Raw genomic sequence first — 26,836 nt, 5'->3', positions numbered from 1 at the left:
CTTTGAATTTTTTTTGGTGGTTGTTCCACTTGTTCTGCACTCCTTTTGGTAGCTGATCAGTTAGCTCTGCTGTGTGTGTGTGTGTGTGTGTTTGGTACTGGAGATTGAACCCAGGGGTGTTCTACCACTGAGTCACATCGCCAGTCCTTTATATTTTTTTTTATTTTGAGACAGGATCTCACTAAGTTGCCAGGTCTGGCCTCCATCTTACAATCCTCCTGCCTTGCCCTCCTAATTTGGTGGGATTACAGCACCATGCTTGACTTATAACAATACTTTTTTTTGTACTGGATATTGAACCAAGGGGTGCTCTACTCAGCTACATACACAGCCCTTTTTATTTCTGATTTTGAGATAGGGTCTCAATAAGTTGTTAATGCTAATATGTTGAGGCTGGCCTTGAACTTACGATCCTCCTGCCTCAGCCTCTTGAGTCACTGGGATTACATGTGTGCGCTAATCCTCCCAGCTTCTGCTTTTTTATAAAAGACTTTTGTTGGAGACTATATACTCAGGGTAGTAGGAGTCTTGGAACATTACTTCTTTGTTTTTTGGAGTATTCTTAGGGATGGGCAGTGACTAGGAAGATGGCTATTTTCTGTTAGTATGGTGATTTCACTTGTCTTGTTCATGAAACAAAGCCTTATGCTTCTCCTGTGTCCTTTGGGTCTTATATAAGTGGCAGTGATCTTCATTTCTGAATTTTCTTTTATTACTATGTATTCCTGTGAAAGGGAGCAATGGAGAGGAGAGTAATCCACAAACTAGTGATATATATATATATATATATATGAACTTTAATTACCCTGAACTCAGCTGCTAGATCCTTCAGTTCTCAATTTTTTCCTACAGTTGGCTTTTAGAAGAAGGATATAAATGATTCAAAAGTAAGCTAAGACTGGGCATTGTGGCACACACCTGTAATTTCGTTGACTTAGGAAGCTGAGGCAGGAGGATCACGAGTTTGAAGCCAGACTCAGAAATTTAGCAAGACCTTAAGCAACTTAGTGAGACCCTGTCTCAAAATAAATAAAAAGATCTGAGGATTGAGCTCAGTGGTAAAGTACTCCTGGGTCCAATCCCTGGTACCAAAAAGCAGGGGGGGGGGCAAGCTCAGATCAAGGATTGTGTTAAAAACAAACAAGCAAGCAAGGAAACAAGCAAAAAAGCCACTAAAATCATATTCCAGATCCAATACACATTTTTGTTTACCTTCATCACAAACTGCCTTGCCTAATATGACAGTTGGTTTGCATCCCCCATGCAGTTGTGTGTGTGGCAGGGAGGCATGAGACGGACCTCACAGGGGTTGTTCAGCAACTGCCATGAATATACAACCTGGGATTAAATGTCCTGAGTGGACTGCAATTTGCCTGCTCCCCATGCTGATGAGCTAAGCTTTTTCCTGAGCTTACTTTCTCTGCTCTCCCTCTGCTCCTTGCTCATCCACTTATAGTCTGCCTCCAGTCGAGATATTTTTTTCAAGGAGAAATGTGCCTCAGGAGGAGAATAAAAATAGGCCAGTGATAACTCTCATCAGATATTCCCATTCATTTGATTTGAAATTCTGTTCAGATCAACAAGTATTTATTGATAGCTTCTTTTTTTCCTTACAGTTATTGGGTTGTGGGAGATATAGAATCATCACAATAATGTTAATGGTTGACATTTATTTAGCATTTACATATGTCAAGTGCAGCTCTAAGCATTTTATGTGAGTGCATTTGATCCACATGGTGATCCAATGAAGTACTGTTATTATCCTCCTTTTATTGATAAGGAGACTGAAGTTAACTGACTCACCCAAGTAGGAGCTGGTAGAGCCAGGAGTCAAACCCAAGAGTTTCTGGTTCAGTAAGACCAGTTTCTTGCTCTTATGAAGTCTGATTGGGGGAGATACAATCAACATGCTGAGAAACAGCCAGGAAATAATACAGGGCTCTGGCAGTGAGGTACAGGGAGTAGGGAAGGGAGAGAAGAGCTTAGCATAGGCCTTTTGGAGCAGGCAAGATTCTCTAAGTTCTAAATTCTTCATCTATCAAATAGATTTAGTGCGAGAATTGGATGAGGTATGTATTTAAAGAGCTTAGTGCAGTGCCCAGCATATGGTGAGTACTTCGTAAATTGTAATTATAATGATGACAGGAGTGTCACCAGGACCTGAAAGATGAGCACAGTTGAGATATGCAGAAAGGAAGAGGTGTATTATGAGGAAAGAGAGGAGTGAATATGCTGTTGGGAAGGGGCACTAAGGAGATACAATTTTCTTATTCACTTTATGATGGTCATTAATCACCTACTAGCTGAGCTAATTGAGGAATGAATATTTGTAGCTCATCAGCAGCCCTGAATCTTTTCAATTGTCTTGAAGCATGCTGAGATACCCTCTGACACTGTGAGCCTACTTCCTGATTGGTCCTCTTTCTCTCCCTCCTCATCAAGCTTAAACCTAATGCCAGATGAGTGGGCATCAAAAGCCCTGGAAATTCCCAGAGTGGGATCAACTTTGGTGCTTGCAAAGCCAAATTCAGGTGCTTCCCTGTCCTTAGTGACTGTGATTCTTTGCTGAGGCAGAGGAAATATGGCTCCCAATAGGTTGTTGGGAGGCATAGGTTAGTTTAGGGATAAGGGAGGTCCCTTGAGACTATAGGTAGCATCAATCAATTGAGTATTTGTTGAACTCATACTATGTATTAGGTGTTTAGAGTAAGAGAAGTAAAAGCATGGTCCCTGTTCAAGAGGTACTACTGATGTTGTGGAGACAAGACTGACATACTTGTTACAATTGGAGATCACCATAGGATAGGTATAATTAAATGTTGAATTGCTTGCCTTCTTCAGGTGTCGCTACCTGGCTGTTCAGCTGTCTCCTGCCATCCCTGTGTTTGCTGCTATGCTCTTCCTTTTCTCCATGGCCACACTGTTGAGGACCAGTTTCAGTGACCCTGGAGTGATTCCTCGTGCCCTACCAGATGAAGCAGCTTTCATAGAAATGGAGATAGGTGAGTCTCCCAACCAGATGGCAAACTGCTATGTAGTGGGTGGCCCTATTCATTAAGGGGTGGAATCATAGTAGTGCTTGCAGATTCAGGGTCTGCTATTCTAGCCTTTTCTTTCTGAGATTCTGAGTCTGAGATCATGATCGCCCTGTGAATTTGGTAAGGCAGGTATAACATGATTCTAAAGTCACATGCTTTGTCTTCCCCATGTTGGGTTGCATTGCAGGAAGGATTTATTACCAAGGTCTGGCTGTATTGTCCCCAAGAGGATGTTTTTTTACTTTTTTGGGGGGGTTACCAGCATTAGTTTTTTATTTATTTATTTTTTTGATAAAAGCTGTAACCTTCCTCCATTAACTATCCTTTTTTTTTTTTTTTTGATACTGGGGATTGTACCCAGGAGTGCTCTACCACTGAACCACATTCCCAGTTCTTTTTATTTTTTTATTTAGAAACAGGATCTCCCTAAGTTGCTTAGGATCTTACTAAGTTGCTGAAACTGACTTTGAACTTGTGATCCTTCTGCCTCAGCCTCCTGAGTCGCTGGGATTACAGGCATGCACCACTGTACCTGGCTAAACTATTTTTATATGTGTACATACATATAATTTTGGATATAATCTCAGGGATTCATAGATTTTCCAAAGCATCCCTGGCCAAGAATTCCTGCTTTAGGGAAATACAGAGGTGAGAGGGGGCAGCTGTAGTGCCAGGAACCACTAAGAATTCTAGGAGGGGTAAAGGAAGCAATTGCAGGCTCAGTAGTGTGCAGTCTGCAACTTAGAGGAAGAGTCTTTGGGACAGAGATTAATATGCTACACTATGAGGAGCCAGAATGGCTTTGTGAATTGAAGCAGAACATCCCAGGGCTAGAGAGGGGATATCCTGGGAGCTCACAGTGGGAAAGAAGTCTGCGGTACAAGTACTGGGGAGGTAATGGGAGCCCACCTGACCAGCAGCACTGACTACCTAAATGGTTCTCAAGTTTGGCACTTGGTAGCTTGAGTCAGCATCTAAGCCAGATAGAGCAGAAGAAAGGGACACAGGACTTGTAAGCCTCAGAAGCTATGCCATGCCAGTAGAGTGCCAACCTGTGACTAGTCTTTAGTTCTTTGAGGCTGCTTTTGAGGCTTCCATTCTTTTATATTACTCTTATTTGTTTTTACCTATGTTTGCCCCCAGCTTTTTAGTGGATTTCTTTTTGAAAAACCCAGCCTGTTTTTGTTGAGCTAAGGAGAAATTGATATGCACACATATGAGCTAGAACTACCTAGGGGTTGGGTGAGGGTGGGAATGGTGGAAAGAAAGCAGAGATGAGGTGTGTTGGCACAACTGCAGTTCTGGGAAACCTGAGGGTAGAACTGGGATTAGTTAAGAGCAAGACAGTGAGGGAGAGTTGTGAGTGCTTTTTTTTCCCCCTATCTCAGTCATTCTTTTATATTTCCCCTTTCCATTCACATATGGAGAAACTGAGGGTCAAGGCAGTATCTTGACTTGTCTCTTGCATCTCGCAGCAGGTCAGCAACAAGGTTAGCTCTTTTCTGCCCTGTCACTGGCCCTGGGGCCTAGACTCAAGCTGTCATTTTGTGACCTCTGCATTTAGCATGTTTCTCCAGATAGAAGAGTGCATTCTTTAGTTGATGTGTACGTTTATGTTAGCAAGTATTTGTCAGTTTACAGTCAGCCCTGTACTGGGTATGCTGTGTGTGTGTGTGTGTGTGTGTGTGTGTGTGTGTGTGTGTGTGTGTTGGGGGGAGAAGTCATGTGACTCCTTTGCCTCATAGCACCTCCTGGGAAGAGTGAACCATGAACTCTGTTTCCCAGGTACCCTCATGTAAAGCATATGCAAAGGAATATTAAGGTGGCATGCTGGCACTTATATCATCCTCTAATGAATAGCTGTCCCCATCCTCTTAAGACTTGTGACACACTGTTATTGTTTGATTTCACGGCACCTACCCCACTCTGCAGAAAAAGGAAAAATGTTCCATATGGCAGATATTTTTAAAATCAAAGTGAATTGAAAAATATTCTGTTTTTAGAATTATACTGCATGGCAAGGGCACAACGAGACAGGGACTCTCATATGCTACGGATGGGCAGCATGGAAATTCATAAATCTGTCTGGGAAGCAGTTTGGCAAAAAGTAACACAGGCTTTAAAAGTTTATACCCTTTGACCTGGTAATTAAGGGTTCCCTAAGGGTTTAGCTAAAGGAAACAATCAGATATTTTAAACAAATTACTATAGAAGCAGTTTTAGTGTATCATTTTTCTTTTTAATATGAATATAGCTATTTTAATGCTTGCAACTTCACATATTACTGCTCAGACTTCAGCATGCTTTTATGCTTTAGAAATTGATTTTAACACGTGAATATATTCTTGGGGAACTGAGAAGTGGACTAGGATTGAGTGATCAAAGGAGATTGAGACTTTCATCTACAGAGTTCTAAGTTTTTTCATGCAGTATCATTTAAATAGTTAAAACTCAGAGACAACTTAAATGCCTAACAATATGAAATGGTTAAATAAATCATAGTACATGCATATCATGGAATATTGTTAATAGTGATGTTTTAGAAAAAAATTGATGACCCTGGGTAAGTGTTCCTAGTTTTATGTTAAGTAATAATTCATAGTACAAAATTGCATTTATATGATCTCAAATTTTTAAAAGTCATGAATGTTTATTTATCTGTTAAGAGAAGAGGAAAATATTATAAAAGGTATGACTCTCTCTGAGTTGAGAGACTGTCAGTAATTTTTATTTTTCCTTATTTAAGTATTTTTTAAAAAGCATATATTATTCTTAGTAATTGTTTTTCTATTATCTATCTTTTTATGCATATATTTTATTCTTGTAAGATAGTATCTTATTCCTATAGATTTTTAGCATATATTTTTCATTTCACAATATATTGTATTTTCTTGTGCTACCATTCATCCATAGTGTTTTAAATGGCTGCATAATATACCATTCTGTGCATTTATTTATTTAGCCAACTTTCTATTGTAACATTGAGGTTACTTAGTTTCTCACTATCAAAAGGGACTCCGAAAAATCGTTTTTTTGTACCAGGGATTGAACCCAGGGGCGCTTTATCACTGAGCCACATCCAAGTCCTTTTTATTTTTAATTTTGAGACAGGGTCTGGCTAAGTTTTTTAAGTCTTTGGTATGTTGCTGAGGCTAGCCTCAAACTTGTGAGTCTTCTGCCTCAGCCTCCCGAGTTCTGGAATTATAGGTGTATGTCACCATGCCCAGCAAATCTTGTATGAACATCTTTTGCATTTGTCTTTGTAATTTTGACAAGCTCCTATTAGTGGAATTGCTAGGTCAAAGAGTATACATATTTAATATTTTGGTAGCTGTTTCCATGTTGCTCAGTGGTAAGGTATGAAAATGACCTTTTCCCACCTTTGCCTACACTGGGTATTTTTATTCCTTTGGATATTTGTTAATGTAACACGTGGAAATGTTGTCTTTGTGTTTTTATTTTTATTTATTTGATTATTAGTGAAGTTGGATGTTTTTGTATATTTTTTGCATTTCCTTCCATTAATGTTTTTCTTTGTAATCAATCAAACAACAACAATAAACTTGAAACTCTTTTTCACATGTACATAACAAAATTGCATGGTGATCAGTGGAGTTTGGTGGAGGGAAGCGCTGTGTGATGTTGAAATTTTATCTGGAAATGCTCACCTGGGGAAGATAGCAGACCTAGGGAACCTCTGATGATCCTCACTGCTTTTGGAGAGATGGTGAGATTTGGTGCTTAAGTAGTGGCTAGTAGTGAGTTAAACTGGCTTTACTGATTTACAGAAGCTACCAATGGTGCAGTACCCCAGGGCCAGCGACCACCCCCTCGTATCAAGAATTTTCAAATAAACAACCAGATTGTGAAACTGAAATACTGTTATACGTGCAAGATCTTCCGGCCTCCCAGGGCCTCCCATTGCAGCATCTGTGACAACTGTGTGGGTGAGTAAAACCAAGGGGATATTGCCTGGGGAAAAGGCTGAATTGAACAAGGGACCCGGGGTAATCAGTTCTTGGGAAAAGTCAATGGAGGTGAGAAGATAAATTTAGCTGGGAAACAAGATAGATTTAGATAGGAAAGAAGCTCCTGAACAAAGGCAAATCGATTGTACTTGTATAGACCAAATCATAATTTAAATATCCTCTAGTCTAAAATGAAAACAAACAAACAAAACTCCAACCTCTTTGGTAAATAAACTTGGAACTTTGGAAAATAAACTTTACCTGTTTCTGAAATCTAGATTTCCTCCATTAGATCCATGTCATGTGGGGCCCACCTTACATAGAGGGAGGAGCATCCTTGTCCACTGGAGGGCAGTATTGAGGAAGGAAGGCCTATGTCAGAGTAGTATTCCCAAGAAGAAAGGTGGTAGCATTTATTAAGTTCCTACTATTCACCAGGTACTGCACTTATAACCCCCAAAGTTGGTATTATCCCTTTAACAGATGAAGAAATAATGAAGTACCTTTGTATAAACTCATGTGATTAGCACAAGATAAAGCTGGAACAGATGGAAAAAGCCCTCATTTTTTCTTTCTTCTGCTGCTGCAGCGCGGACAGTGTAGGTGTACATAATACATTTAAGCTTCCACCCATATGTATGTGACTTACTGCCTACTATATGGTGAACCCTGGGAAAGATCAGAAAGAGGTGATGTGCTAATTGATAGGCACATGTGTAACATGGTTGATATTATTACTGGGCATAATTCCAACATTCCGCATGTCATGCAGCATTTCCAAGGTCCTTGCTTTCCTCTGACTAGCCAATTCTTTAGCCAAAGTGTGGGGAAATGCAAATTGCTTTATATAGTAGAAATCTATATGTAGGATAGAATTCTATAAATCAAAACTCATTTCTTTTTTTCTTTTTGATACCAGGGATTGAATCCAGAGGCATTTAATCACTGAGTCACATCCCCAGCCCATTTTAATTATTTTTTTATTTTTGAGGCAAGGTCTTGCTAAGTTACTTAGGGCCTCACTAAGTTGCTAAGTTTGGCTTTGAACTCACAATCCTTCTGCCTCAGTCTCTGGAGCTCTTGAGATTATAAGCATGTGCCATGGTGCCTGGCTCAAAATTCATTTTAAATGGACCAGGAAACAATATTTAAATGAGGTCTGATTTGAAGGTTTATAAAGAATTACCTCTCCTTATGAATATTCTTAAATGTAAAGAACTCCTAATATTCCAATAGTGATGTGGACAGTTCATGAAATAGGAAATATAATTGATCAGTTAGCATGAAAATATGAAAGTTTATTCTTACTAATAATCAAAGAAGTTAATATTAAAAGAGGAACCTTTTTTAAAGTCTAGAACATTAGCAAGGTAAATGTGACAATATAGTCCTATACCAGTAGAAATGTAAATTGGAACAAATTTTTGGTAAGGCAACTGAATAAGATTCATCAAAAGTCTTAAAACGTGTATACCTTTGGATGCCACTGATTCCATTTTTAGGTAATATATCAAGAAATCAAAGAGGTGGGAAAAATTTAGGGATGGAAATGTTTACTTGAGGATTATTATGAAAAAGGAAAGTTGGAAACAACTAAATAGTCTACCAAGAGATAATGGTCAGATAAATTATGGAATATTCATATAATAGGTTATGGGAAAGGTCATATCCGAAAACTAAATGACATAAAACAGGAGATAGACTACATTTACAGTGTGATCTCAGTTACAATTTAAAAAAATTAAACAGTATATAAAGAAATATGTAAGGAGGTACACCAAAATGCTTATAACTTGTAGGATTATGGATAACTTGTGTTTCTTCCATTTTTCATTTTATCATTTTCAAGTTTTCTACAATGAGTATGTACTACTTGTATTATCAGTAATATTGTGATTTAAAGTACAGTAAAAATCATATATCTATAAACCTATAATTTCCCAATGTTTATAAAGTTTGCTTAAAGTGAATATATGTCTATAGTTCTGGATCTAGATGTTGCCCTAAATACTTGGGCCTGCCATTCTTTCCTCTGTCGTTTTTTCCCTTTCTGAAAAGATGTACCCCTTTAACTAGGAGATGCACCATTTTTTATAGCCTTACTTTTTGACCAGTATATAGCTGATGGTTTTTTAAAAATGATTTCTTTTTTATTCACTCAAATATATTCATTTAAGAAAATATGTAAACCATAAAAACTGTAATGACACTTAATCCTAAACTCACTCTCCATTTTGCTGTATTTCTTTCCAGTCCTTTGTTTGTAAAATGGGACCATATATGATAGAGTTTTAAATCCTGTTTTGGTTACTTAACATTATATCCTGAACTTTTTTCTACATCTTTAATACATTTTTTTTTGGTACCAGGAATTGAACCCAGTGGCACTTAACCACTGAACCACATCCCCAGCCCTTTTTAATATTTTATTTAGAGACAAGGTCTTGCTGAGTTGCTTTAGGACCTTGCTAAGTTGCTGAGGCTGACTTTGAACTCACGATCTTCGTGCCTCAACCTTCCGAGCCGCTGGAATTACAGGCATGCACTACCATGTCTGGCTTTAATACATATTTTTAATACATTATTTTAATGACTGCAAAATCCATCATATAATTTTATTATAATTTATTTAGTTTCCTGTCATTAGATGTTACTCACCATTTCATTTTATTCATTGGTATAGCACTGAAATCAAAATGATTAAGCTTAAGGATATGGAATAATTGGAACTTTCTTACATTTCTGGTGGGAAAGTAGAATGGGACAACCATTATGGAAGACAGCTTAGCAGTTCCTCAAAAGTTAAACATAAAATTACCATATGATGCAGCAATTTCACTCCTGAACATATATCTATATTAGTTTGCTTGGGCTACTATAAAAAATACAACAGACTGGTTGGCTTAAACAACAGAAAGTTATTTTCTCATAGTTCTGGAGGCTGGGAAGTTCAATATCAAGGTGCCAACAGGTTTGATTTCTGGTGAAGCCTCTCTAGCTTGCAGATGGCTTCCTTCTTGCTGATTCCTGTCATGGTCTTTTCTCTGTATTCACACACTACTGATGTCTCATCCCCTCTTTTTATGAGGACACCAATCTTATTGGATTAGGACCCCACTCTAATCTCATTTAACCTTAATTGTCTCCAAATTGGAGGTTAGGGTTGCAACATGAATTGACCGGGGGACATAATTTAGTCCTTAGCAATAGCCAAAAAAATTGAAAATAAGGTTTCAAAATGTACACAGGTGTTCACAGCATTTTATCCATAAGAGCGAAAAGGTAGAAACAACCCAACTGCCCATCAACAGATGAATGGATAAACAAATAGCTATACAATAGAATATTATTCAGTCATTAAAAACATGGAGTACCAATACATGCAATAAGATTGGTGAGCCTTGAAAAATTTATGCTGTGTGAAAGAAGCCAGACACAAAAGGATGAATATTGTATGACTCCACTTACATGAAATGTCTAGAATAGGCAAATTGATAGAGACAGAAGATTAGAGGTTGCTGGGGTGGGAAAATGTGGAAACGTAGAATTACTGTTCTTTTTTTTTTGGTGCTGGGGATTGAACCCATGACCTTGTGCTTGCAAGGCAAGTACTCTACCGACTGAGCTATCTCCCCAGCCCAGAATTACTGTTTAATGGGTACAGAATTTCTATTTGGGGCAGTGTAAAAGTTTTGGAAATAGATAGTGCTGATGGTTGCACAACATTGTGAAAGTAACTAATGTCACTGAATTGTACACTTGAAATGGTTAAAATGGCAAATTGGATGTTACATATATTTTACCACAAAAAAACTATTGAACTTAAATTTATGTGCACATCTCTATTTCCTTATGAGAAATTATTGGAAATGATTTATTCTTCCAATGGGGTATTAACACTAAAGATTCTTTTTTTGGGAGGGTGCCAGGGATTGAACCCAGGGGCACTTAACTACTAAGCCACATTCCCAGCCCTTTTGAAAATTTTTAATTTAGAGACAGGATCTCACTAAGTCCTTAGGGCCTTGCTAAGTTGCTGAGGTTGGCTTTGAACTTGCAATCTTCCTGCCTCAGCCTCCCAAGCTGTTGGGATTATAGGTGTGCGCTGCTACACCCAGCAGAGTTCTTGATATGTACTGCCAAATTGCTTTCTGGAAGGATTTTATTAGTTTGTACTCTCATAAGTAGTACATTAGAGTGTCCATTTTACTCTATTATCACTAGAACTGGGTATGATAATTTATAGTCTTATTTTGATAGGCAAAAATTATCTTGTTTTACTAGTATTACACTGAATTTTTAGTAAATAAAAAAATCAAATATGTTTTATGGTATTTATTAGCTATTTTCACCCTCTTTTTGTTTTATGTACATATTTCATTTTTATTTTCAGCTTTATTGAGGTATAATTGACAAAATTGAATGAGTACAATGTGGTGATTTGAATAAGCATGCACTGTAAGAATTAGCACAACTAATTTAATCAACATATCCAACATTATCCTAAGTTAATCAACATTCATCATTTAAGCGAGGACACATAATTCTGTCTTAGTAAATTTCAGGTAACTTTTGATAATTTTCTTGAGATAGTAAGAATTTGTAAGGATAGTCAGGTTCAAATTTAAATATGTAAACACTGTTTTTTCTCTTTAATTTTCTTTATAGTATTTTTAACATACACAAATCACTTTTTAAAGTTTATTGAGTCAAATCTGGTTTTTTCCTCTGTATTTTCCTCCATTACTTTTGTGCTTAAAAGTCCTTCTCCATACAGAGGATAAATGTGTATTCATTCTTTAAGTTATATTGTGACTTCAGTTTGTTTTACCTATAACACTTAATTTATCTGGACTTTGTTTTTCCAAATAGTGTGAGCGAAAAAATGTAACCTTATTTTCCACCAATTAGCCAATTTATCTCATAATTTTATGAAATTATACTTCCTTTTGTAATGCTCTATTTATTAGACAGTAAATTCTTATAGGTTCTAGAGTCTATTTCTGGGCCTTTCCATTCACTGAGCTGTGCCATACCATTTTAAATACACTATAATTTTATGTTTTTAGTAAATGAAGATCAAGAGAAACTATACTACTCATTTTTCAAAATTTCCTGTACTATTTTCACCTATTTATTCTTTCTAAACTTAGCAGGCCTACCTGCTAAGATTTTTATTTGAAAAAGCAGTGTCTGTGCTCTTAACTGGCTGAGTAATAGAGAACACTTAACTGCTTAGAGCCTTAGTTTCTTCATCTGTAAGATGGGGAGTACATTCTGTTGTGTAACTTCCCATATGATAATGGGGATCAAATGAAATAACTGTGAAATCATTTTGAAAAAGTAAAGACTGAAAACCCATGTTTTTCACAATGGAAGGCAATGACTCTGGAGTCTTAATTAGGTATTATGTGAATGGTGGGGTTGCTTTTGTTCTGGAGGCTCTGGCACTGGACTCTCTCTTTCTCCCACAGAGCGATTTGACCATCACTGCCCCTGGGTGGGGAACTGTGTTGGAAAGAGGAACTACCGTTACTTCTACCTCTTCATCCTTTCTCTCTCCCTCCTCACAATTTATGTCTTCGCCTTCAACATCGTCTATGTGGCCCTCAGTGAGTATGCAGGGCAGTCTGTTACTGGAGTGGGGGTGGGGAGGGAGAAGACATGAAGACAGCTTAGGGGGATGGTTGGGTTTCTGGTGGGACTTTTGCCATTGTGAAGCATCTCAGGTCTGATTAGAAATGAACAGTATTGTCTGCCCTGGAACCAGGCTGGTGACTTCAGCACACATCAATAATTATTTACTGAGTGTTTCAGCCTTCTCTCTGGCCCTGTGCTAAAGATCAGGGCCATAATTACTGGTCTATATCCAGAGTACTGGGCATTTCTGGGGTGATCTCAAAGTTTGGGGATGTATTTTGGCTCTCTGCATCCCTTTTCCTTCCTTGTGCTAGGCCGCAGAAGGGATTCTACCCAAGGAATAACTTTCAGTAATTTGGGCTTCACTTGGGAGATAGAAAATGCACACACCATATGCATACACTAACAATCTAAGGGCAGGTGGGATGTGAAGTTAAGGGAGTAGACTTGATCAAGGCAGCTTTTGGGAAAGATAGGAGCTTTGAGCTGGCTTTTGCACAAGGGAGGGACCCTGACAGGTGAGGAGAGAGGATTTTTCTTCACTGTTTCTGGTTTCCTTCATCTGTTAATATTGCCATACATGTCTGTATATGGGGGCTGGGAAAAGGGAAGGAAACCTGATGCTTGGCTTCTGCTCAACTCTAGTCTGTGCTTGGCCTTGCATTGGAAATGTGAACTCCTCAGTCACAAGAGTGCCAGCTTGGAAAGGAGACTCTTCACCCTTGCTCGAGTGAGAGCCACTCTCTTGCCAATGTGGAACATGGGATATGGAGGGAAGGAAACGAGTGGGCACTAGGATACTTTGTCAGACTACTAAAGTCACTAATTTTTCTGTCTACTCCTCCTCCCAATTTCACAGAATCCCTGAAAATTGGCTTCCTGGAGACGTTGAAAGAAACTCCTGGAACATATCCTCCCCTGGCAGTATGTCCCTGTGAAACCTTCTAAAACTACTTTCCAGCATGTTGTCTCCCATCAGTTCTCCCAACATCTAGTTTTCCAGACATCAGGGAGTACCAAAATTACAAAGTGTAGTCTTAGTGGTAGCAACTGGAATGGAAGATGACCAGGGCTCAAAGGGAGGTCTTTCCCTCACCCCCTTCCCAGCCACCTCCCTCCCAAGTCCTTCTCCCAGGCATGACCTGTCTCCTTTAGTGGGCTGTACTTTGCCTCAATATCTTGTGTATCATTTACTGGGAGTACCACCTTTCTGTTATAATCAAATCTTATTTTGTACAGTGACTACATTTCTGAAAATGAGATATAGGTTTCTATAAAACACGTGTTGTTTTTTTTCCCACTAATATCTCATTTATAAAGTTCTATTTTTTGATGAGATTTGCACTGCCAGCAGTGGCCAACATAGTTTAGCCTTGGCCCCCTCCAAAGAGCAAAAGACAGAGAAACAGGCAAACACTTAAATATACGGGAGAAGCTAGAGATTTGTTTAATAGAGACTGAAGGGAAATCTTCTTTTATCAAGGATCTATCCAGTAAGTTTAGAATTCATCTGGATATTTCGCTTTTCAAGACATTTGTTCTAAGAGGTAAAGGTGATGTGACTGATGCCATGAATATGATCTGAGGTAGCAGATTCCCTGGTGTGACTTCTTCAACATTCCTTAACCTAACCGCACTGTTCTAGAAGTCCTCATTTGCTTCTTCACACTCTGGTCCGTGGTGGGACTAACTGGATTTCACACTTTCCTCGTGGCTCTCAACCAGACAACCAATGAAGACGTGAGTCAACTTTCTCTTCTCCTCATCAAATATTGTCCTTCTCCCAAAAGTCTGTTCTCTTTTTACTTGCTAGAGAACTGAGTCTCCAGGGCCTGGAAGGTTGAAGCCAGCATAAAAGCTGGTGTAGGAGATGTTAAATCAGATATGTGGAAGGCGCACTGCTTTGTTTGGAGCTGAATGTAGGGCATTAGGAAGAAGAGGTCAAACAGTTGGGTGGGTGTAAGGTCTTTTAACTATTCATAGGTCCTAGAAGTTAGCTGATGCCTCTGGATTTGGAGTGGAAAGGGGCAATAGTACTGAATAAATTCTTGCTTTAAAAAGGTGCCAGTTAATCCACAATCATTGTACAAAATCAGAAAATACAGATGAGCAGAAATGAGAAAATAAATCCCTGTAATTTTAACTTCTAGATGTAACTTTGATTAATGTCATGAAACTTGTCTTCCAAACTTGTCTGGACTTGTTCTCATGTTTGTTCATGCATACATTTTGTATTTTTCAATAAAATAATATATTAATTTATCTGCCTTTTCCTCTCTTATGAACATTTTCATGTCTCTATAGAGCGTATTTCTTTTTTATTTTGATAAAATATACCCAACGTAAGATATGCCATCTTCGGCATTTTAAAATTGCAGTTCAGTGGCATTGAGCATATTCACATTGTTGTGTAGCCTCTGCCACCATGTACTTCTTCAGCACAGTTTTTTTTTTTTCTTTTCTTTTCTTTGTAGTGCTGGGGATTGAACCCAGAGCCTTATGCTTGTAGGGCAAGCACTCTACCAACTGAGCTATATCCCCAGCCCGTTCAGCATAGTTTTTAATGTAAGCCTTGGCTTTTATTTTGCAGATCAAAGGATCATGGACAGGGAAGAATCGTGTCCAGAATCCGTACAGCCATGGCAACATTGTGAAGAACTGCTGTGAAGTCCTGTGTGGCCCCCTGCCCCCCAGGTACTCGAGAGACTAAAATGTTCTGGGACTCCTGGGATGAGTGGCATAACCTTATCCTGTTACCTGGTTCAATGAACTCTTCTGAATGCGAACTCTCAGTGTCAAATAGGTCTTCCTAGGGATTTTCATCTGGCACCATATCTACATGGGTCATAGACTATGGGCTGGTTATTTTGAAGAGACGATCTTTCATTCTTATTTCGTTTGTTCCTTATTTATTGTGACATTCACTGGTTTGTGGAAGAAAAACAAATGAATGGAAGATGGATAGCAGGTGTGTTCTTGGATCAGGCTAGATTGCTGAAGGGCAGGTTTATGTTTTCCAATATACACAGCAGAATTCAGTGGCCTGGGTGGGTGGAGGAGTGAATGCCAAGTCCTTGATTAACTCTCCTGTCCCCTTCAGTGTGCTGGATCGAAGGGGTATTTTGCCACTGGAGGAAAGTGGAAGTCGACCTCCCAGTACTCAAGAGACCAGTAGCAGCCTCTTGCCACAGAGCCCAGTAAGTGTTCCTGATTTATGGCTGAGTCTGCGATAGAGAGCATGTACACTACCTTTATAGCTTAGAGATATAATTAGACAATTTCATATCCTTATCTCTCCAGCAACACTGTCTCTGCTTCTGCTTGACATTGCCTTTAGCTTTTTGTGTCCTTGAGGTAGATTAAGGTTTATTCATTTCTTTGACATATAGTAAACAGCTACTCTGTTCCAGCTACTGTATTAGGTGCTGGGGACACACCAGTAAACAAGGCAAATGATGTCCCTGTTTCAGGGAGCTCATTGTCTGGTGGGGACAAGGGATAACAAAAAAGGGCATTGCTCAATGTTGTGAAACATACCTTGAGGAAGGAAGCATAAAATGTTACAGAAGCAAAGGTGGGGTCAGGGGACCATGTTAGAGTTCATTGCTGGAATATGTAGATGTGGAAAATCTCCCAAATGTCCTGCTCAATATGTTTCATAAAATATCCTAAAAAGTTATTTGAACTTTGTTTTTATGGTTTATTACTGCATTATAATTATACATAGTGGTGGAGCTCATTGTGATAGATTCATATATGCACATGACATGATTTGCTCCAATACATTCCTGGGTACTTCACTTTTCTCCTCCCCTCTTCCCTCTTCCTATTCCCCGTCTTCCACTCTTCTAGTCTTCCTTCCATTTATTTATGTTTATATATATTTACGAGCTTTATTGAGATATGATTCACATACCATATAATCCCTATTTAAAATGTATGTTTCCATGGTATTGTATATTCAGAGTTGTATGATCATTGCAACAATTGATTTAAAAGTGTTTCATTATATTCCCCATCAAAAACCTTGTACTATTAGCTACCACTCTCTCTTTCCTCCCAACTCTTTTAGCCCCATCCCTAGACAGCCACTAATCTGCTTTTTCTTTTGCTTTAGATTTACCTTTCCTTTATATGGCTGAATAATATTCCATTATTTAGTTATACCATATTTTATTTGTCCATTCATTAGTTGATAGACTTTTGGGCTGTTTCTACCTTTTAGTTATTATAAGTAATGCTGCTATGAATATTTGTACATTTTTGTACAATTTTATATAAGATTTTTTGCATAAACACATGCTTTCATTTCTTTTGATGGAGAGTGAAATTACTGGTGTGCATGGTAATTCTGTGTTTAACCTTTTGAGAAACTACTGGACTGTTTTCCAAAGTGGCTGTACCAATTTACATTCCCACTAGCAGTGTATGAATGTTTCAGTTTTTCTACATCCTTGGTGTAACCTTTATTATCTGACATTTGGATATTAGTCATCTTAGTGGGTGTAAAGTGGTATCTCACTGTGGTTTTCATTTGCATTTCCCTAATGACTAAGGATGTTGTGTGTCTTTCCATTGTAGGTATTGGCCATTTGTATATCTTCTTTGGAAAAGAGTCTATTCACAAACTTTGTCCATTTTTAAAATTGTGGGTTTTTTTTATTATTGAGTTATAGTAGTATACGATTTGTATACAAGTCCCTTTCTAGATATATTATTCGCAAATATCTCCCATTCTGTGGGTTGTCTTTTCACTTTCTTGATGGTGTGTTACCTTTAAAGCACAAAAGTTTTAAATTTTGGTATAGTCCAGTTTATCCTTTTGTGTTATTGTTGCTTGTGTTTTCAGTGTCATATCTGAGAAACCATTGCCTAGGTCATAAAGATTTATGCCTGATTTCCTGTAAGAGTTTTATAGTTTCAGCTCTTAATTTCAGTTCTTTGATCCATTTTTTTAAAAACTATTTTTTGATGGACTTTATATATATGTGTGTGTATATGTATATATATATATATGTATATGTATGTATATATATACGTATGTGTATGTGTGTATATATATATATATATATATATTATTTATTTATATGTGATCTGAGAATTGAACCCAGTGCCTCACACAGTCTAGGCAAGTGCTCTACCACTGAGCCACAACCCCATTCCTCTTTGATCCATTTAATCCATTTTAAGTTAATCTTTATATATGGTGTGAGATAGGGGGTCTGCATTCTTTCCTTTGCCTGTGGATATCCAGTTGTCTTTGTATCAGTTGTTGGAAAGACTATTCTTTTTTCCATAGAATCGTCTTGTTACCCTTGTTGAAAAGCATTTGACTGTAAATATGGAAGTTCGTTTCTGGACTTTCAATTCAATTCTATTCTGTTGATCAATATATCTGTTCTTATACCTATACCACACTGTCTTTTTTTTTATTGTAAACAAATGGGATACATGTTGTTTCTCTGTTTGTACATGGCGTAAAGGCATACCATTTGTGTAATCATAAATTTACATAGAGTAATGCTGTTTGATTCATTTAGTTATTTTTTCCCTTCCCCCCACCCCTCCCACCCCTCTTTTCCCTCTATACAGTCCTTCCTTCCTCCATTCTTGCCCCCCTCCCTAACCCTAACTCTAACCCTAACACTAACCCCTCCCACCCCCCATTATGTGTCATCATCCACTTATTAGCGATATCATTCGTCCTTTGTTTTTTTGAGATTGGCTTATCTCACTTAGCATGATATTCTCCAATTTCATCCATTTGCCTGCAAATGCCATAATACCACACTGTCTTGGTTAATGTAGCATTGTAGTGAGTTTTGAAATTAGGAAATGTGAGTCCTTCAACTATATTCTTCTTTTTCATGATGGCTTTGAGTATTCTAGGTCCTTTGAATTTTCATATGAATCATAGGATCAGTTTATCAATTTCTGCAAAGAAGTCAGTTGACATTTTAATAGGGATTTCATTGAATCTATAGGTAAATTTGGGGAAGATTGCCATCTTAACAAGATTAAGTTTTCTGAGCTACTAACATGAGTTGTCTTTTTATTTGTTTAGGTCTTTGATTTCTTTAAATAATATTTCATAGTTTTCAGAGTTGAACACTTATTCTTTTAGATTTTTACTTTATTTTCACAGTACTGGGAATTGAATCCAGGGATACTCTACTACTGAGCTACATCCCAGTCCTTTCTTAAAAAGATATTTTTTAGTTGTCAATGGACCTTTATTTTACTTATTTATATGTGGTGCTGAGAATTGAACTCAGTGCCTCACATATGCTAGGCAAGTGCTCTACCACTGAGCTGCAACCTCAGCCCCCCAGGACTTTTTATTGTTTTTTAAAATTTTGAGATAGGGCCTCCCTAAGTTGCTGAACCTGGACTCAGACTTATGATCCTCTTGCCTCAGCCTCTCTGAGGTTGCTGGGATTACAGACTTGTGCCACTATGCCTGGCTAAATTTTATACTTCTTTTGCAACATTTGTTTATAAGTATTTTGTTCCTTTTGATGTTACTATAAATGAATTTTTTAAAATTTCTTTTTGGATTGTTCATTGGAGTATATTGGAAGTATACAAATTGATCTTTGTATATTAATATTATATCCTGAAATCTTGCTGAAATTATTAGTAATAATATATTTTAGTCAATTTAGACTTTATTTTAAAATAGAATCCTACTTTTATGTGAATAGTTTTGTAAAGTAGGTCATTGTTCTGTACTTTGCCTTTCCTAAATTTTGAATGTTCTTTTTAATGAACAGCATACTGATGTTTATGTATTAGTGTCATGATTTTGAATATTGTTTTTCTGATGAGTCTGGTCCCAAACCATAGCAATTTAAGTTGGTGATATTCAATTGAATGTAGGGAAAGTATGGTATTTTAGAATAACTTAGCGGACATTTTAAAACCATATATGATCATTTGATACCCCACCTTCTTTGATTTGGAATCACTATTCTAGTGAGTTCTGTGTAAGGGCAGAAACAGGGTTGAGAACCATTGGGTCAGCACTTTTTGGTTAAGTACATTATAACATTCTGTTGTGAAAGGGGATATCTAATTATTTGTGGTTATTATTATTATTATTATTATTATCACAAATAATAATGGAAACATCTGTCCAGAACAGACAGTTGAGGATAGAACTCAAATAAGCTTCAGTTTTATTCTGCTGAGAATGTGATATTCAGGTCTTGGGTCTGAGTTTGGTGATGGTGGCTACATATCTGTAGCGTCAGTGTGGTGGAGGGCTTTTGATGAAGAGTTCAGTGTCTGGATTATCTGCATTTGGATTTTGAGAGAGAGCTTTGTGTTGAATCTGATATCTTTTCCTTCTCAGGCCCCAACAGAACATCTGAACTCCAATGAGATGCCGGAGGACACCAGCACTCCGGAAGAGATGCCACCTCCAGAGCCCCCAGAGCCACCACAGGATGCAGCTGAAGCTGAGAAGTAGCCAATCTATGGAAGAGACTTTTGTTTGTGTTTAATTAGGGCTATGAGAGATTTCAGGGGAGAAGATAAACCTGAGACAGAGAGAAAGTAAGCTGTCCCTTTCAATATTTTCCTTTGGTCTTTAGATACCCAAATTGCACACTGGCATTTTCTTGCTGCAAGCTTTTTTTTTAAATTTCTGGACTCAAGGCAGTGGCAGAAGATGTCAGTCACCTCTGGCAACTGGACAAATGGGTCTTTTGGGCCCTGGCACTTATTTCCCATGGCATCAGCCATGGGGTCTCCTTGGACTCCCCTCTCTTCCCACCAGATCCCAGCTCTCCTGCTTGGGGTCATTGTTCTCATTCTGGGGCTAACGATTCTTGAGACTGGCTCAAGTCCTCTCAAGCTGCTGCATGTCCTGAGTCCATAGGCAGACACAGAAACCTCTGACCAGGGAATCCTAACTGGGTTCTTCTCCTTCAGAATTGATAAGGATGGAGAGTGAGGTTGGAGGATTCTCCTGGCTACAAAGTGCCAGCATTGCCAGCCAATCCTTCTAGGAATGGGGCAGGTACCTTCTTCTTGTATTTATTCATGTAGCTTCTCCTTTGTCCCCCATCCACTCTCTAACATCCAAGTCCTACTCTTTCCCCATTAGATATATGTAAGTAGTTGTAGTAGAGCTTACAATTTACAGTTCTCATAGATTCTCCAGGAACTCTTAATACCCGTGCTATTCTCAATAAGAATTGACAAGATGCCAATGGCATAGCCCCTCACACTCTCTGCCTCATCTCTCCTCCTTTCTCATTAGCCCATTTTAATTTTTTTCTTTTTACTCTTGCTCCCAATAGGAGCAGGAATGGCAGTAATAAAAGTCTACACTTTGGTGATTCCTTTTCCTCAGAGGAAACCCAAGTGCCCACTTAAACACTACCCCCTCAGATTCCCTGTGTGAGGCCTACAGAGGCCCTGAATGCACAAATGGGGAAACCAAGGCACAGAGAGGCTCACCTCTCCTCTCCTCTCCCTCTATGTCCCCTCAAAAAAAAAAAAAAAAAGAAAAAGAAAAAAAGAAAAAAAAAAAGGCTAACCAGTACTTCCATTAAGCCTTGGCTGAGTGAGGGAAAGCCCAGCACTGCTGCCCTCCCGGGTAACCCACTCCAAGGCCTCAGCCCACCTCGGGCAATGGTAACCACACCAGGGGCTTCCTCCAAGCCCCACTCTTCCAGCACTTCCACCGTCAGAGTCCCAGAGCCACTTCACCCTGGGGGTGGGCTGTGGCCCCCAGTAAGCTCTGCTCAGGACCTGCACTATTTCAGGGAAGAAGATTTATGTATTATATGTGGCTATATTTCCTAAAGCACCTGTGTTTTTCTCTTTCTAAGCCAGGGTCCTGTCTGGATGATTTATGGGGATTGGGGGGGGGAGTGTAAACCAGAACTTTTAATCTATTTGAAGGCAATTAAACTGTGTCTAATGCAAACTGCCTGCCTCCTCCTTCCCCTTCCATTTCAAGAACCACCATGGGGATGTGAATGTGTTTGTGTGTTGGGTGGGGGGTGGGGGTTGGAAGGGTTGCTTGTTACTACCCATACTTCCATTTTCCAGGGTACCCTTGGGTTGGAGAGATAGCTCCCAAACTCAAACTCTCCATTGATCTATACTACCTTCTGGGCCGAGATTTATCTTACTCTGGACTATGACAAAAGGACTTCTAAGCAACATACAGTGTGAACAAGATTAGGAGGGTAGAGAAATTATACTTACTTAAGAGAACAAGTTCTTCATTAGGATATTGTTTGCAAGCAGATGGGCACTGTTTATTGCAAATGAGTCTTGGTTATTAAAGCAGGCTCACCAGGGCCTTCCCTTGGAAATATTTCATTTTAGTGGTCTTTTACAAGTGATGGTATATATTTCTTTTCAAATGATCTGTAATCAAGACTCCTTACTGATTCCTAGCTCACTCTTCCCAGTAAATCGGAATTAGTAAAATTTGGCTGCTCCCAGATTTTTCTCTGTGTCTCCCTCACACTCTTGTAGCAAGATTTGAATTTAGCATGAGAGAGAGATGGGAGAGAGATTGATTCATATCCCTCTCCTCTTTGCTTTTACTTTCCCATTCTTTTTCTGGCTCTCTCAATTTTGTTTTTTCAGTTAGATTTTAATTATTTGAAAATAAGGCCAAGCCTGGAGAGTTTGGAATTTATTAGGTTTTTCCAGTCAAATTGTCACTCGTGTGAACTCCTTTCTAGTCAGTACTCAGCCCATCCTGTCTCAGCCTGTTCCCTCTCTTGGGCCAGGATGGATCTCTCTCCTCCCTCAACTTACCTCAGCCACTCTCCTGCTGACCCTCAGGTCACTCAGAGAACCTTTCTCTTTCTGATATAAAGGGTCAAAATGGAAATATCTTATCTGTAATGTGAAATGATTTTTAAAAACATTTCTGTTTTTTCATACTCCCAGCCCACTTTCTTTTCCTTTATAAATATTCTATATTTAAGACCTTGGCCTCAAGATCTTTCCCATTTATATCATACACCAGCCAAGACTGTCCCTAATCTGAGCTCTGATCAGAGGAGAGATTGAAGGGTTGATCTTACCCAGGGGGAAAAGGGCCTTATATTGTTTGATCTTTTCAATGGCTGATACTCTCTCCAACTCCCCCTTTCCTTCCCATTCCTCATGCTTCCTATACACCCCACTTCCCCAGGCCAGGAGGGTTCACACTGATCGAAAACTTCTAGGGGTGGGTGAAACTTATGTCCATTTGGCTCTGGAGCCCTCCTGGCCCTGGCTGAGATCATCATCTCCCTGTTCACATTTCCCCCCAGGAGTGGGGTTAGGTTAGAGTTGGGTTCTAATTCTATAGCAGCTAGATTCCATTCTTCCCATCCTGACCATCCTGCCTTTACTCCTAAGACCCCTTTTCCTACTGACCAAATCTCTTTACTTTGTTGGGGAAAAGAAGTATTTTGTTTTTAAATCTATTTTCTAACTTAAATGCAATTTAATATGTAAATCTCTGCACTTTTGTGTGAGCCTACAAATGTGTATGTGTTGGGGGTTTTTCACTCTCTGGTATTTCTTAATAAAGAAATCTTTCTTTTGGGGGGAAGCCAATTAATGAAGGAGACTTGAATGGTCTTAGAAATACAGGGCTGTCTGTTTCTTTGTGCTTTTGCCTCATTTGTTTACTTGTGTCTAATGTGAGTGATTGGGACCCCCTCCCCCACCTTTTGACCCCCTTCCTTTGAGAGGGCCCTCAACTTCGTGGGCCAAAGAGAAGGACCTGTCCTGTATCTGGTACCCCTCTGGGATCACTTGGATTGGTTCAAGTGGTAACCTAGCAACCAAGGCCCCCACATTCCCTGTGGCCTGGCCCTGTTAGTCCTTTTCTTCCAGTTCAGTTCATTTTATACTCCTGAGGCTGAGGCCAGGCTAGGGAAAATCACCCAGGGATCACAGTAAATGGTTTTTAAAAAATGATAATTTGTTCTCATGCCTTGGTGCTACTAAAGGAAAGTCTTGTTTCCAATAATTCAAAAGGCATTTGTGTCACTTTTGAGAATACGTTCTAGGAATCTCTTGCTGTTGTTAGGTGATAGGTTTTAGAAATAGTCTCAAAGGTGCAAATTCTGAATATCATTAGTTTTAAAGAATGCAAGCCCAACTCACAGAGAGAGAGAAAGAGAGAGAGAGAGAGAGAGAGAGAGAGAGAGAGAGTGAGTGTGGGTTTCACGTTTTGGATAAATATGAAAGGGAAGTGTAAATCTGCATCTGTAAAACATTCAAATGTCCTACAAAGCATGTAGGTGGAAAAAACTGGAATGACTACCTGGACTTAATTAATTCACAGATAAACACAAAATGTTTATATATATAAAAATGCAAAAGTATAAACTGAAGAAAAATGGTATTTTATTTTTTTCAAAACTTTACCATGAGTTATTCATGACTTTCAAAACCTATGTCACTGTCAGTAGTGCCATTCATGGGTATTTAAGTTGCTAACACAGCCTACCTGTATGAATCTACATTTATAGCACCTGCATTCAACAGGGATTCTACAGATAGGTAGGAGAATTTTATACTTTATTATATGTTTTAGTGTACTCTTGCCTAGGTATTTTTATATTAAAATACATATTATACTATAAATTACTTTCTTAGTACAGTCAGCCCTCCATATCTGTGGGTTCTGCATCCATAGATTCAATTAACCTTGGGTGGAAAATATTCAAACATTTTTCCATGTCATTATTCCCTAAACAATACAGTATAACAATGATTCATGTAGCATTTACATTGTATTAGATAACAGAAGTAATCTAGATATGATTTAAAACATACAGGAGGATGTGGATAATTCCTATACAAATACTATGCCATTTTATGTGAGTATCTATGGACTTTGATATTCTTGGGGTGTGGAAGGAACAATGGAGCAAATTCCTCATGGATACCGAGAGATAACTGTACATTACATTGGTATTCTTGAAATTATACGTATAATCGGGTTATATTAACTGTGAAGTTCATTTTGGGGTGGGGTAAAGGGTGCATTTAAAATACTGTTAACTAGCAAGGGAGCATTGGGACTGCGAGGGTTGAGAACTATTGGACCAGATTATCTTTTTTTTTTTTTTCCAGTTTGGTGGTGCTGGGGATCAAACCCAGGGCTTGGTGCATGCTAGGCAAGCATTCTACCAATGACCTATGCTGCCAACCCTCAGAGAGATTCCTTTCTCACTCAAAATATTTGTAAAATTTAGTCAGAAAAAAATGCACATGTCTCTCTCCTCACACTTGTAATGTGCTATTTAAAATTTTAAAAGTAGAATATGCTCATTGTTGAACATTGGGAAAGTACAGGAAAAGTAAGGATATTTAAAAAAAATAATCTATAAACTCATCACCAAGATATAGTAATCACTGTTAATGCTTTGGTGTGTTTCTTCCTAGTCTTTTTTTGGCATGTATACATTTAAACATAAGTGGAATTCAACTATAAAATATAGTTTTGTAAATCTGCTTTTTTGCTTAGTATTTTCCATGTTGTTTAAAGTTATTTGAAAGTACTTCTTAATGATTCCACAAAACATTCATAACCTTCCTCCTAGAATCTGATATTAAAGAGTTTCCAATTTTTCATTATTATAAATAATGCTGTGATGAACTTCCTTAGGATAGATTACTAGAAGTGGAATTATTGTGTCAAAGAGAATGCTATTTTAAAAGTTCTTGGTAAATATGGTCAAATTGCTTTACAGAAAAGCTGTCTCAGTGTGTTCTGCCATCAATGTATCAGAACCTGCTTCAGTCCATCTAATGTAAACATTTGGTACAGTAATTTGATAGCTGTAAACATATCTCAGTTCCATGTGGTTTATATTTCTTTGATTAATCATGAATTTACATTTTCTTCACTTCTTCTCTTCCCTGTATTACCATTTTTATTTCTTCTATGACTTGTCTGTCCAAGACCTTCGAATATTTTTATTCTAGTATTAGGTGGTTTTTAATCCATTAATAAGTTAGAATTTAGAGCTCACATTCCATCATGGGCCAGGAAATGAGGGGATCCTTGATTTAGAAGTGGTTTTACATCTCTATAACATGGAGCAGAATTATCTTCACATTCCATGCCCTTATACTTTCTTCAAACCCACATTTCTTTCTCTTTTCAGCTAGTGACTGTCTATTTGGCTATATATCAACAGCTATTTGGCTGTTCAACTTGGCTGAAAGAATTAGTTTCATGTCCAAATAAGAGACACGATAGTTATTTGTCATAAAATACAGGCCATGTTGAACGACAGAGCTGAAAGGAACATATTGATCATATAGTCCATATTGCTTGTTTGTGCTCTCATGTGTGTGCTATTTTCAGATTAAGTGCAATGACTTATCCAAGGTCGCAGAAAGAATTACTAGTATAGCCAAGACCAGAGCGAAGATGCACTTCCTTCCAGTTCAGAGAGCTCTCTAGCATAATCCACTGCCCCTCTGCCAAGCAGGTATAGACAAAAGAAGGAGTTTGAATAACCACAAATGTCATGTTTCCTTTAAATGAAATGATCCTTTTATTTATTTCACATTCAATTAATACTTGTTGAATGTTGACCATGTGCTAGTATTAACTTTAGGAGAAATTGCATTGCTGACTCTGTTATCTTGTAAGCAATGATTTTAGGATTGTTTGCCATTTTGGATTAATATTTCTGGTGAGCTCCATTTTAGGCATGCAGAGGGCTGACTATATATAGTAGGGCTGACATGGGGGTGGTTGTTGGGTTTTTGTTTTAAATGTAAATCTCTTAAATCTCTTTCCAGAACCCTGCACTTAGGTTGAACTGATGGTGGGATTTCTTTAGCACAGAAAGTCAGGAAGTTGCTTTGCCAGGTTCCCACAGTCAAGTTGGCTGTCCCTTTGTGAGGGCCATTGCCTGGGTCTCTTTCTGACTTTCTGACGCTATCCCAGGCAAGTCCCAGAGGCAATGGTATACAAATGCTATATTGGTCACTGTGAAGTTATAGGAAAAGGTGAAGCCTACATATCAAGTACTATAGAATTCCATTTATTTAAGTCCTTCCTGGAGGAGGAGTCTTGGCTGGGCCTGGAGGGGAGGCAGTTCCTTCCCACTTGATTGTGTTGTTGGCTGAATAATATGTAATGTGGCCACTGTTGTGTGAGAAGCAAAGGGAGCTTCTATTGTGAAGGAAGGAGGGCTG

The 26,836-nt window shown here is 38.4% G+C and overlaps 1 protein-coding gene across 2 annotated transcripts in view; it reads left to right on the top strand.

Moving 5' to 3' along the window:
• The window catches only part of Zdhhc9 (zinc finger DHHC-type palmitoyltransferase 9), a 34,512-nt gene extending 11,217 nt beyond the window's left edge, over positions 1-23,295 (top strand). The window contains exons 3-10 of one of the 2 annotated variants that reach the window (XM_047536877.1): positions 2,842-3,002; positions 6,827-6,985; positions 12,481-12,618; positions 13,506-13,554; positions 14,284-14,386; positions 15,237-15,340; positions 15,747-15,843; positions 20,001-23,295. In XM_047536877.1, coding sequence (XP_047392833.1) covers positions 2,842-3,002; positions 6,827-6,985; positions 12,481-12,618; positions 13,506-13,554; positions 14,284-14,386; positions 15,237-15,340; positions 15,747-15,843; positions 20,001-20,117 — 928 coding nt within the window. In that variant the 3' untranslated portion in view covers positions 20,118-23,295. The remainder of the gene's footprint in view (positions 1-2,841; positions 3,003-6,826; positions 6,986-12,480; positions 12,619-13,505; positions 13,555-14,283; positions 14,387-15,236; positions 15,341-15,746; positions 15,844-20,000) is intronic. The other variant, XM_047536876.1, reaches the window with a different exon arrangement.
• The last annotated feature ends 3,541 nt before the right edge of the window (positions 23,296-26,836 follow it).

Source organism: Sciurus carolinensis, chromosome X, assembly GCF_902686445.1.
Source record: "Sciurus carolinensis chromosome X, mSciCar1.2, whole genome shotgun sequence".
NCBI lineage: Eukaryota > Metazoa > Chordata > Mammalia > Rodentia > Sciuridae > Sciurus > Sciurus carolinensis.
The sequence above is the reverse complement of the archived record's forward strand: the minus strand, read 5'-3'. Positions and strand labels throughout refer to the sequence as shown.